The sequence below is a fragment of the Drosophila navojoa genome, chromosome 3, assembly GCF_054131105.1.
Source record: "Drosophila navojoa isolate 15081-1374.11 chromosome 3, UAZ_NAV_1.0, whole genome shotgun sequence".
Taxonomy (NCBI): domain Eukaryota; kingdom Metazoa; phylum Arthropoda; class Insecta; order Diptera; family Drosophilidae; genus Drosophila; species Drosophila navojoa.
In genome coordinates this window covers 21,212,097-21,224,944 of record NC_142891.1, presented here as the reverse complement: position 1 = coordinate 21,224,944, position 12,848 = coordinate 21,212,097, and the positions used below count along the sequence as shown (strand labels likewise).

Genomic DNA, 12,848 nt, shown 5'->3' with positions numbered 1-12,848 from the left:
ACAGACACTCCTCTATATGTGCATGCACAAAATTATGAATCACTAGACGATACCACAGGACGGCAACGACATCCGGTGGGCGGGGCAGGGGTCGCTCGTATTATAGTAATAAGTGTGGCAAAGACTGCTTAGAATTGCAGGCAGCGAACGCAACGGGGCGTCGAAATTGTCGCCGGGGCATGCTACTTGTCGCAGCGTGCTGCTGCTTAACGGGAATTAAGTCATTATAGTGTGTGCGACAATGTATGTGCATGTGTGCGTATGTGTTTTCCCTTGTACATATCAATTAAAGCTGCAATTTGCAAATTGCCCTGGCAGACGTGTGAAGCCTAATGCCTGATTAACATGATTAAGGCCCTGTGATTCGATTAGCCAAACGCCACGCCCACCGCACTTGGCCCACAAAAAATTAAATTAAAGAAATATGTATACATACATATATGTATGTATATCTTGTATATCTGAGAGGAGGCAACCAAATGCGGTGGCAACGTTTCAAGATTTGGGCTAATGCGATTTATGCTCGTGCTGGCGCTGCTTTTCTTTTCTACTGCCGCAGGTGGGGCTAATGACATTTGCCCGACGTCAGACGAATGCAACCTGCAAAAAGGCAATGCCAAGAATCGTGCAGCTGCGGCCACGCGATGTCAACAATGCTAAAATGTGGCAACGTTGACGCCCCGCCCACCCCCATAACGCCCATTTCTGAGCGACGGGGGCGTGGCAGTAGCCAGAGTGCAGTTGGTATAAGTCGAAGGCGCGCCAGGGCATGCGATAAGTAGGCTATGTGTAGGAGAAGCAGCGAGAGAATGCGAGAAAGTAACATAGAGTGAGAGGCGAAAGAGAGGAAGGTGGAGAGAGAGAGGGAGAGAGGGGCGAATGTAAAGTTAACAAAGCTCAAAGTGTGGCATGCTAAATTGCAATGAATCAAGTTTATAAGCCAGTTCAATGGGCTATCACATCGTAGGACAACATTTGTTCAACTCGAAAACTTGATTAAAATTTTTAAGATTTTGATATTTTAAATTCATTGATACAAATTTTCATTTAATATTTAATTAATTTAAATTAAATATTAAAAATAAATAAAAATATTATATATGAATGATGCACTCTTTAGATCTAAATTCTCTAAAGCACTCAAACAATTTCAAAATATCTTTATTGACTATTGAGTAAGATTGGTAATATCTTCTGACTAATAGAAGCGATTGCAATAAGTTCAGGCAAACCACACAGATAAGAAATATCTAGATAAAACGCAACAGCAGTCATTAAAAGCCAAGGTATATGAGCAACGAACAGATAAGATTAGTTGAGCAATGCAAATGTGAATGGAAAGTTTTTCTTTCTACATATATTTCGTTTTGATTGAACCACACCGCACACACTCATCATATATCATCATCAACATAATCGTCATCATCATTATTATAATTATCAACTAGATGGATCCATGATTAAGTAGCGCTTCAAAGCTGAAACGTGACATTTACAACGAGCTCGGGGATTGTAAAAGAGGCCGAGGACGCGGGCTCAAAGAGAAATGTTGTAACAACAAGAACAGCGTAGGCAAGCACAAAAAAAATACACACAGACACACACAAACAATACGTATATAAAAATTTAAAACTAGATAAACGAAAAGAAAGAGAAAAAGACGCCAATGTCTAGTCTGGAATTTTTGTTTGTTTCATTCTGTAAAGTCATGGTCGAGGTTTTTTTTCTTATTTTTTTTTTTAGATCAGAAATGCGCTTCGGCTTTGAAGCCGCCACAAGAATTTGTCACTTTAATAAGCGCATTTGGGTTCACATTCTTTTACTACTTTTTCTTCAGCTGCTGCTTCTCTTATTTTGAATGATTTGAAGTTTTCATCTGGGCTGCTCGAACCCAATCGGCAGCAGCCGCAACAATCTTTGGGCCTGCCACACGGGCGAAACGTGTCCAAATTTATATGCGGCTTAGCGGCTGCGGCGTCGACTCCGACTCCGACTGCGACTGCGACTGCGGCTAATTTATGCACAGCATGCTCATATTTGTAATATTATGGGTTATGAATCCGACGTATGGCTCGTATAAACCTAATAGAGCCATCAATGGGCCATAAAACTAGAGCTGCTGCCAGCCAAAACGAAAACACCCATTCAGGCGACAGCGCAGAGCTGTCAAGCTGTTCCGCCAGCCAACTGGCAGCTGCCACGCCCAGCAGCCCCAGAATTACAGTTGGAGCCAAGCCCCGTCTAGTCGACGTGGCGGCAGAGTTAAAAAAGAACACGAAATAAAAAAAGAAGCAAAGAAAAAGCACATGTAAAGAAAGAAAACGAAAACAGCAGCCAGCCTTAAAAAGTGGGTGGCTATCAGCTGACTAACTGAGTGAGTGATTGACTGATGGACTGATTGACTGACTGTCTGCCTGGCTGACATGCTGCTAACTGCAATTTGGCAGCGACTTTATCGACTTTTAATTCGCTGCACAATTTGCATATATTTTAATATTTATTTTGAGACAAAGACGCGCTGCTGCGGAAGGAATCGATCCAAGCTAAAGGAAGCACACTACAACAACAACTATGAAAGCTGTTGACAACAGAAACAACAACTGACGACAACGAGCTGCGAAAATTACTTGTGCTTGAACGGAATTCGCAATGCACTTCATTGCCAGCGACGCACAGTGGTGCAATATGCACAATTAATTAATGAAATTATTTTATGAATGAAAGGTAAAACATATTCAGATGCAGCATTGAATTTATATAAATTTTATATTTGAAAGTGAATAGATTATTATTTGATTTATTTTACTATTTTCAAAGCGCCTTCCCTGAATTCGACTTGATACGCAAAAAATAAATACTAGACTAATAGTCTCATTTTGCAATTTTCAATAGTTTATTGTTTATTTATTTACTATTTTATAAATTAAAAAATATTGCATAAAATTGTTTATTGCATTGCTTTACATATTTTATATAAGTTTAGTGATTGGATATTAAAATAAATCCTTTTCAAATTGTTCATTTTTTATTCTAGCATACAAACTTGTTTCATAATACTGTTCCAAGCTTACATAAAATAAAAGAAACTATACAAACACAACCTGAATACAATTCCTTTGTTTGCCCATATATCTTTAAATCAAATCAAAATGGATATATTTTGATTGATTTGCCATCGTATTAAGCATACATTGAGTCACTGTGCAATCAGGCTGAGGCTGCTGCCTCACAGCTGCTCAGCAATACACACTACTCACAATGGAGTGCCATTGATATATTTTGGGTCTCATTGAAGCAAAGGAGAAAGAGGCGTGTTTATTTCGCTTTTCTTTGTTGTTGTTGATTTCTTCTTCTTAACCACTCGTAGTTCGCCCTTAGTCACTTTGGGGGTATGAGTCAGCGAATGGTGATCCATCAGGCACTACGAAATAGCCACTGGCAGTGGGGACACAGAGAATTCTCTTAATTCATATGCAAAAACCAATTTCGCTGCTCGTGCGCTTTCATTGAGAAAACGGCACAAATTAAGCAAATTTATTTTGCCCTGTACTAGAGGCAAGAGACAAGTCCAAATACGACTATATAGTTGACTTATATATGTATGCATATATTCCACATACGACGACGACATCGGCGCAATAAAAACAAAATATTTCAGCGAATTAAAAGAAAATTGCCTCATCCGACAGTTATGCGAGGCTGTTCGTCCGTCCGTCTGTCCGTCCGTCTAGCCGTCTGCCTATATAATTTGGATAGATGTAACTATAAAGCTAGCAAATCAACAAATAAATGACTCATGCCTAAGTAAATCAACTAAACAAGGCTCTTTACTAACTAACGAGCCCAGCTTTAGTGCCCTGGTGGGTGTATCAATTAAGGCAAGGTTTCTCAATTTCTCAATTAAAGCTAGCGTCTTGCTTTCCCTAGCTCGATGTATATGAATCTGGTAAATTCTGGTTGGATAATCATGTGGAAACAAAATTACACAATTCTAAGTAATTAAGTATAATAAAAGATATATATTTTAAAACTTAATTTCAGTATAATACTTGATAGAGTATCTGTATATCTTCAGCTTTTCCACTCTGCTCCACAGCGCACACTTTTACTTGCAACACTTGAGCCTCGAATCGAGGCCCCAATGCAGTGGGCACGCTGACTCTAGCTGTTTCTGTCGTTTGCTGTTAACTGTTTGCTCTTTGAGCCATTCATCAAACGGCAAATTAGAAATTCTTTTGGCGTTGCAGCGGTGGCCTTTGTAGCCAGGCACGTGTCGCTGTGGATGACGTTATGACAGCAGCTGCGCCACGGCTGTTGCCAAGTGAGACCTCATCAGACAACTTTGTTTGTTGCCGTATAAGTATACATATATATTCTTCTTCTTTTTTTGTTGTTGTTGACAGGAAGCGCCACTGCGCCAAGCAAGCAAAAAAAAAAAAAATGCAAAGACCCAAAAAAAACAAGAGAAAAAGATCTATGACAAAAGATGCGCTAAGCATAAACTAAGCAGGACAGCGAGGACTCGGGGCTAGTTAGAAGGATGCGTAAACTAATCTGAAAAGTGTGCCCAGGAAAGGACAGCAGACAACCAAAGGCAAACACAGCCTACATCCGGTGGAAGCAAACACAAGAGAAAGAGAGAGAGAGGGAGAGAAAAAAACGTGAAAGAAAACTTATTTCACAAAAAACTCAAATTTAAATGAAGAAAAAAAGTAAACAGATGCCAGAGATATCATATTTATATGAATATATATGACAATAAAATGGAGCTAAACAGAACGAAGATTGGATACCCTATTGGAGAAATTAAGACTATATATAAGATAAGATAACTTAAATAAAAATTGCAATTGGAAATTTGTGAAACGATTGCCTCTAAGCTATAATCTATATGATATGCTAGCTTTATGATTGATTTATGATATCCTGTACCAAACTATTAAGCCATAAAGATGCAATCTCATTTTTATATTCCCATATATATATATATATATACATATATATACACTAACTAATCTTCCAATTTCAAATTTCTCAATTTCCTCAACAGTTTTGCAATACCTCCAGAGTTTAGAGTATATGGGCCAATGACAACTTAGGAAACTTAGGAGTGTGCATTTTGTCTCACCTGTCGTGTCCATGTAAACAATTAACGTGGCAAAGACCAGCGCAAACGAGAGCAGGCACAGGGCAATGGGCAATAGCTGGCGATACGGCGACGGGCTGGAGCGCGGATCAAGTTTCTTGCTCTTGTACGAGGAGGAGCCGTTGGCACCACAGCCCGCTGCAGCAGCGGCCGCCGCATGATGATGATGATGGTGATGATGATGCTGATGCTGTTGCTGCTGCTGCTGGCGACTGTTGCTCGACTGTTGTTTCTGGTGTGGCTGGTGGTGGTGTGTGGCTCCAATTGCTGCTGCTGCCGCCGCTGCCGCTGCTGCGGCTTTCGACTGCTTGTGGCAGCAATGCTGATGGCTGTGCTGCAATTGCAGCTGCAACGGCGCCGTTCGCGTGGGCGTCGACAGCGGCGATGAGACGGTGCTGGCCGATGGTGAGCTCAATACGCTGCTCAAGTCGCTAATGGAACCAGTTGAAGCGGCACATGTGGAGGCAGCGAATCCGACGCCACCACCACCTCCTCCCCCCCGGTCCAGCTGTTTGTGCGGCATTTGTCGGCTGTGGCGCTTGTGGCGCAACTGCACATGATCCGTCTCATCGTAGCCAATGTCTTTGGTTGTTGTTGTTGTTGCTGTTGGTGTTGGTGTTGTTGATGCTTGCCTCACAGTCTGCTCCTGGCCAAAGTTGACATCATCCACATCCTCGCACTCGATGTCATCATCGTCGTCCACAGCCGCCAAATTGGTTCGCGCTGGCTGCGTTTTGCGCGTGTGACACGAATCGCTGCCGCTCGCTGTTGCCGTTGCTGCTGCTGTTGTTGCTGTTACTGCTGCTGCTGCTTTGGCTGCCGCTGCTGCAGCTGCCAGCGCCGCACAGCTTCGGCTGAGTGTGTACTTTTTGGGCGTGTTCTTCCGCCTGCTGCTGTTGGCGCTGCCGCTCGCTGCGGCGACTGTGGAGCTGCTTGGCGCTGCCAGCTGCTCAGCGGCCAGCGCTGGATGCGCCGAATACACTTGCTGTGGCATAGTTAACACAATTTTCTGCTCCTCTATAATTTGGACTACTATCTCCCTCTCTCTCTCTGTCTCTCCCACTGCTAGTCACTCCTGCTTCGAGTGTCCTGTTGTGACGGTTTAGCTCCTCTCCTGTTGGCTGCTGTGGCTAATGTCGCAGTTTCGGCATCCTGGCAACCAACACGACTGCAAGAAATAAAGAAAACGAGATTCCAATTAGTTTTGTGTGTTTGTTTTGTGCTGTTTGAGCCGCTGTGAGCTACTTAATAATACCCTATAATATTTTTTACATACATATATAAAGAGGCATTAGACATTTGGCAATAATATTTGAAGTCATTTTCAGCATAATGTAAATCAGTTCCAAATATATATATATATTTTTTTATATTTACTTATTTTTTTTTTTTTTTTATTTTCTTTTTAAGCTATTATAATTTTTTTTTTTTATAATTTATAATAATAATTTTTGAATATTTTTTTTTTGGTTTTTATTTTAATATTTCATAATTTGTTTAATTGTTTAATTATTTACTTATATTTTTTATTTTATTAATTTTTTTATTTTTTTTATTTATTTATTTTTTTTATTTATTTATTTTTTTTGTTTATTTATATTTTAATTTTTTAATTTTTTTTTTTTTATTTTTTTTTTTTAATTTATTTTTTTTTTATTTATTTTTTTTTTATTTATTTTTTTTTAATTTATTTTTTTTTATTTTATTATTTTTTTAATATACGTCAAATATACTTTTATTTATTTATTTTATATTTCTATATACTTCAAATAAATTCTATATCCCATACATATACCCTATACTAAATAATGGCGCTGGGCATATAAAAACTAATTTGCTAAGGTGCATTGAACTGAGCTCAAAAATTGAGCCCAGTCCCAGAGCCTGTACAGCATCCTTCGAATGAGCTGTGCGTGTGTGTTGGCTGGGTAATCTTTTGTTAGCTGTCTGCGCTGGGCTGCTGTCTGAACTCATTTGCTGTTTTATGAATAGGCAAAAATACATTCAACAAGAAACCAAAAAAAAAAAATAACACCAAGTAAAGAAAACGTACCCAAAATAAAGAGGAAGAAAAAAATTCAACAAGAGCCCAAGAGCAAAAGTCGTCGCCGGCGACGGCCCAAAAGAAATTGAATACAAACTGCACCACCTGTCAAAAATCGAGCGACGAGCACTGCCAGACGGTGGTGCTGCAGGAACAGCAGCAGCAGCGGCAGCAGCAGCTCGAGTCTTTAAGTGGTAGAGCAGCAGCAGCGATAAAGAGCGAGAGGGGACGAGCTGAGGAGACGCGAGGGGTAACTGAGACGAAACGGAGCGATTGCTAAAGAATTTCAACAACAACGCGCGGTATTTTGTGAACCAAATTAAAAAAGACACAGAGCCAGCCACAGAGAGAGGGAGAAGGAGAGGGCGACAGAAGAGGAGTCGAAGGGGGCGAGTGGGGAGGTGCAGAGCAAGAGGCATTGCAGCGAGGCATGAGAATTATAAATGGAAAACATTGACGCGCAGCAGGCAGAAGTGGCAGAGGGCAGAGGCAATGGAGCCACAGACATGGATGAGAGAGATGGGGCAGCATAGAAGGTGGAGGAGTAGGCAGCGGCAGCGGCAGTTGCTGTCAGTTGTACTCGCTGCTGCTCTCGGTACTCGATACTCTCGGTACTTGGATGCGCGCCTGCGCAACAGACGCTGTGCAAGCAAGACAACAAATGCACAAGAGCGAAGTTAGAGAGAGACAGCAACAGCAGAGAGGTTGTGATCCAGAGAGCGGCTGAGGGGGTGAGCAAAGCGAATCGAGTTCATCAACTGTGGCAGGCAGCAGATGTTTTTCCAATGTTTGGGCGGCTGTTGCTTGGTCGCGTTTTTTCTCCTCTGTCTCTCTCGCTCTCTCTGCCCCTGCTGTTGTTGTTCTGTTGTTATTCATTCTGGTAGTTGTTGCTGTTGCTGTTGTTGTTGTCTGCTGTTCGTTTTTGCTTTATGAACCATAACGTCTTCAGCTTGGGTTTTTTCGTTGTTGTTGTTGTTGTTGTTGCTGCTGCCGCCTCACAGCGTCTGCTTGGGGCAAGGCTGACCAAACGTTGGCCGGCCAACGATACCCGTCGCCCGTTTTCATTTCAGCCATTTGCGCATTCATTTGGCCATTACGCGTGCGCTCCTGGCCAAGACCCACAGCCACAACGAGTGCCTGAGACCCAATCCCAACAAGTCGTAGTCTTATATGTCTTATATATGTATATACACACATATGTTTTGATTTGCTGGAATTTGTTGAAACATATAGCCAAAGCCGTTGCCGGACCTGTGATTAAATGCAGCCCGTCGCTGTTGCTTCTGCATTTAATGATACCTTCAGCAGGAGTCTTTAAACGATATGATTCTCGGAATGTGCTCGCTCGATCTGAATGAATGCAGGTAGTATATTTAGCCAACTGCAGCAATATAAATGATAAACGCTTTTTTCTCTGGACTGTAATCTAAGCTGTAGCATGGCATTTAATGGAATTTATAGTAATGGAGAAGTTTTTTGAGGCACTCAAACTAAAACTTTTAATATAGATATTGAAACCCTTACAAAGGTTTTTTTTTTTTTTTGTAAAAAAAATTGAAAAAAATTAAACAAAAATATATTTTTTAATATATTACTGTTTCTACATTTTATGAATGTATATATTATATATTTATTTATGGCCTTAATAAAACTCAAGTAATTTTAACTAAACGTTCATTTATGCGCCATTAATGTATCTCTTTTTCCCGCCCTCTCTCTCCATCTCTCTCTCTGGCTTAATAAGCAAATAAATTTACTTTAATAGCCCCCTTTAAATGCCGCTAGCTCCCTTGATCAATCAACTTCAATTTGATTGCCCGAAACTAATATAAATTTGGTTTTAATGCACTCGCTGAGATCAATAGACTCTTGCACTTTCACAACTTTTAATTGAAAAGCTCATTAATGACTATATTACCGGCAACAGTTCCACATAAAACTTAATAAAAAAATCAAAACGAAAACATTTGAATTGTTTACATTAAAATTGGTTTCTTTCTTTTTTATTTGAACCGCTTGCTGCAGCTTCCACGTTTGTTAATTCACTTTATTAGCGGCGTGACGCAAGTCGCAATTCAAATGTGTTTTCACAGCTTAAATCTTTTTATGATTGAAAAAGCAAGAAAGAGAAGAAGAAGAAAACATACACACACACACACACGCACACACATACACTTTAATGAGCTTTTAATTTGGTAATTAGTTTGGAGCTGCATTCGATTTGTTTTGCAGCGATCGCAGCGTATAAAAGTATCTATGCGCTGGCCAATGTATCTCATGGATACAAAAGTGCGCGCCGTGTGATTTACAGCCATGTCACACAGCGCATTAAATCGATCGATTAAAACTGGAGAGATTCTCGCTGTGAGCATATGCAAGAGTGTGCGAGTGTGCATGACTCTGTGTATGTGTGTGTGAGTGTGTGTGCATGCTTGTATAGCTTTTGTATTTGTGTAGCCTTGTGTGTTATTTTATTTTTTTTTTTCTGGCGTCGCTTTCATTGATGTTGAGCTCTTTTTTTTCTGCTGCCTTGCTTTTTATATCTTTTTCGTCTGCCGGCTGTCTGGTGAAAATTTGTGCGACATGCGAAAGAGATTTTAGGTGACAGCGGCGCCACCTAAAAAGAGCAACGGAAGCTCTAGAAGACGATGATTTATATTATCAAATGAAGTGAGAAGAGTTCGAGTAGAAGACGTGTCAGCAGAATGAAGAAGTACATTTGGAGTTAGGGCATTCCGTTTAGTAAGCAAATCATTTGTTTATATTATACGTTTTTTTTTTCTGAAAAGGTAAGCTTTTTATTAATTTATATATAATGACTCACTGAATGAGAATTTTAATTATATATTCTATCTATCGATATATAAATTAAATAAACTATCGATAACTACTATCAATACACGTACATTAATCCACTAAATTCCTAGTCACTCGATGATTTCCGACTCTACAGATCTCAGATTCCAGCTATAGTCCCCAACGATTTGGTTCGGGTTCATTGCAATCAATTTCTGCATTTTGTGTGGTGCGACATATTTTGCGCCGCGACTTCCAAGAATTCGCTAAACAAACAAACAGCCCAGAGGCAACAGTATGCTGTCCAGGGGCATGGCGAGCAGACAACATGTTGCCGAGTTGGCGATAGAACCAGCCCAACATGCCACAAGAACAATGTTTTGCGGTTAATGATCGTGCGACGACCAACGTTTCAAATGTAACAAAAAAAAAGAGAAATACAAGCGAGCAGAAGAGTAACAACAGCACACAGGTACTAAGAGAGATCGAGAGGGAGTGAGAAAGGCATATATGTACATGCAGAGAGAGAGACAGTGATCCAGGGGGGGAGAAGGAGGCAGAGTGAACTTAGAGAACGGCACAAGACATTTTGATAAACATTTACAAACGCACTGGAGCAGAAACTTCATAGCCACATTCAAACAACAACAACAACAACAACGACACGAGGTAACCGCCAAGTCGAAGACTATAGCAGCAACAACAACAACAAGAATAAAGACGATGACAGCCAGCCAAGTAAGAAACGAGAGAAGCAAGAAGAAGAGCAGCAGCAGAAAAAAAAAACAGCAACAGAAGAAGAATATGCTACGCTTTTAACCATATGGTTTATTTATACAACAACAACAACAACAACAACTCGACACACAGTGGTAGCAACAAAGTGGCAGACAATAAAAATGCAATTCTAAAAAACCAACAACCAACACTAGCAACAACAACAGCAACAACGACAACAACCACAGTGCAACGACTATCATCGTCCACAAAATGTTGCTTGGAATTTAGCTGCTACATTTTCTACACTTGCTTGTTAAACCTGGGGCCCCCGTTGACCACTGTTTGCATGGCTGGTGGGACAGGACTGCCAAATGCGAGGGCTGTGCGATAAATATTAACTTCACTATAAGTATATAGAACTAATCATTAATCAATAATCATTAATAATCATATTACAGAGCTTTTAAAGAAAATATACAAATCTTTGTCATTTTAGAAACAAATTTAACAACTATAAATCTTAAGAGAAATTAGAATTACGATCTCAAAACGAAATCGTCTATAGTCGGAATAAGAAAACTCCAAGTAAATTTGGAAAAAAAATTCATTCAGCTTATATAAATTTACTCTGAAGACATACTGAGAATTCATGATAAAATCGCTTTACTTACAAACAAATGGGATTTGTCTACAGCTGAACTGTTCCATGCAATTATCATATATGTACATATATAACTTTTAATCATAAAAATCTTTCTTCTTTTTCTCTATAATGATTTTAAAAATATGTATATTAAACTTAAATTATCAATATAATCTCAATAACTCTATTCGCCCCACATATTCAGCTTATTTGTACAACTTTTCAAGTACGCCTCGTGCCTGACCAGTCACCACTAAAAAGTTGTTGAAATTTACCGATTGTGGCAATTATTTAGTAGACGTTTGCACTCGTACTTGACCCTCGAGCAGACCCTATCAAAAAATGAAAAAGAAACAAAAACTATATGTAAACCTAACTGAGCCAAACGAAGCGCTAATGAAAAAATTGCACTCGACGGTAAGTTAAGAAGGTATTTCGAGAAATTTATTGGTAACAAAAAAAAAAAAAAAAATGAAATGAAAAGAAACCAAGTACCAAGTGAGGTATGTGTGCGTAGCATATGCTGCCCGACTGTAGCTAAGCAGGGGCGAGGAGAGCGACGGACCTCTGGTAACTGGCATTACCTATGTGTGGTCGTCTGCTTCTGCTTCTTCTCCTTCTGCTGCTGCTGTTGCTGTTGCTGCTTACTTCCCTACTTGTTATCTACCTTGTTTATCAGAGCGGCGACGATGGCGACGCGTCGTTTAATTGTTTCTGCCGGAGGCGTCGTCGCATTTTGTAGGAGTTGCACAAGAGTGCAGCAAATGGAAAACCAACAACAACAGTAAGAGCAACAAAAACAGTTATTTTACCAAGTTTTTTTTTCTTTGTATATGTATTTGTTGGCAGTTAAAATTAGCGCGAGTGACTGGCGAATTGCCAGCAACGACTTTGTCGGAATCTAGGGTAAGCCCCCGCTTCGCCCAGCCCCGCCCCCGTTACGCCCCTACACTTGAAAATTTGCAAATGTGTCTACGACTGCGCTGCTATTTTATTGCTTTAGCATGTCGGCAATATATTACCAAAAAGAAACATTTTATATATGTACATATATGTGCATGTGCACTCAGAGAAAAGTGTTGAAGGATTTCTCCAAGAGCGTATACAAAGCAGAATTCTATTGCTAAGAGAGAAAATGGAAATATATTGGGCAATATTTTTATAGGCATACACATTTAAAAGAAAAAAAACAAACTTTTTTTTCTTTTATATTCATTATGTTATTGTTTTATGTTTTATTTTGTTTATATGTTTTATTTATTTCTAATTTTTTAATTATGTTTATTTTATATTTTATTTATTTATTTTTATTTTTATTTATTTATTTATTTATTTATTTTTTTTTGTGTTGGTTTATATATTTTGTGACTAATTCTAACTTTTTCTCTCAGTGTTTTTGTATAAAAAGGGACATACGTTGCGGAACGTCTAGAATAGGACGATATAGACTAGGAGGCAGTAAAATATGCATGCTATATACATATACATATATATGCACC

The 12,848-nt window shown here is 39.5% G+C and overlaps 1 protein-coding gene across 1 annotated transcript in view; it reads right to left on the bottom strand.

The window, feature by feature from the left end:
• S (EGF receptor activation regulator Star) overlaps positions 1-12,848 on the bottom strand; it is a 33,148-nt gene that overhangs the window by 7,352 nt on the left and 12,948 nt on the right. The window contains exon 2 of the mRNA XM_030384674.2: positions 5,129-6,314. Coding sequence (XP_030240534.1) covers positions 5,129-6,140 — 1,012 coding nt within the window. The 5' untranslated portion in view covers positions 6,141-6,314. The remainder of the gene's footprint in view (positions 1-5,128; positions 6,315-12,848) is intronic.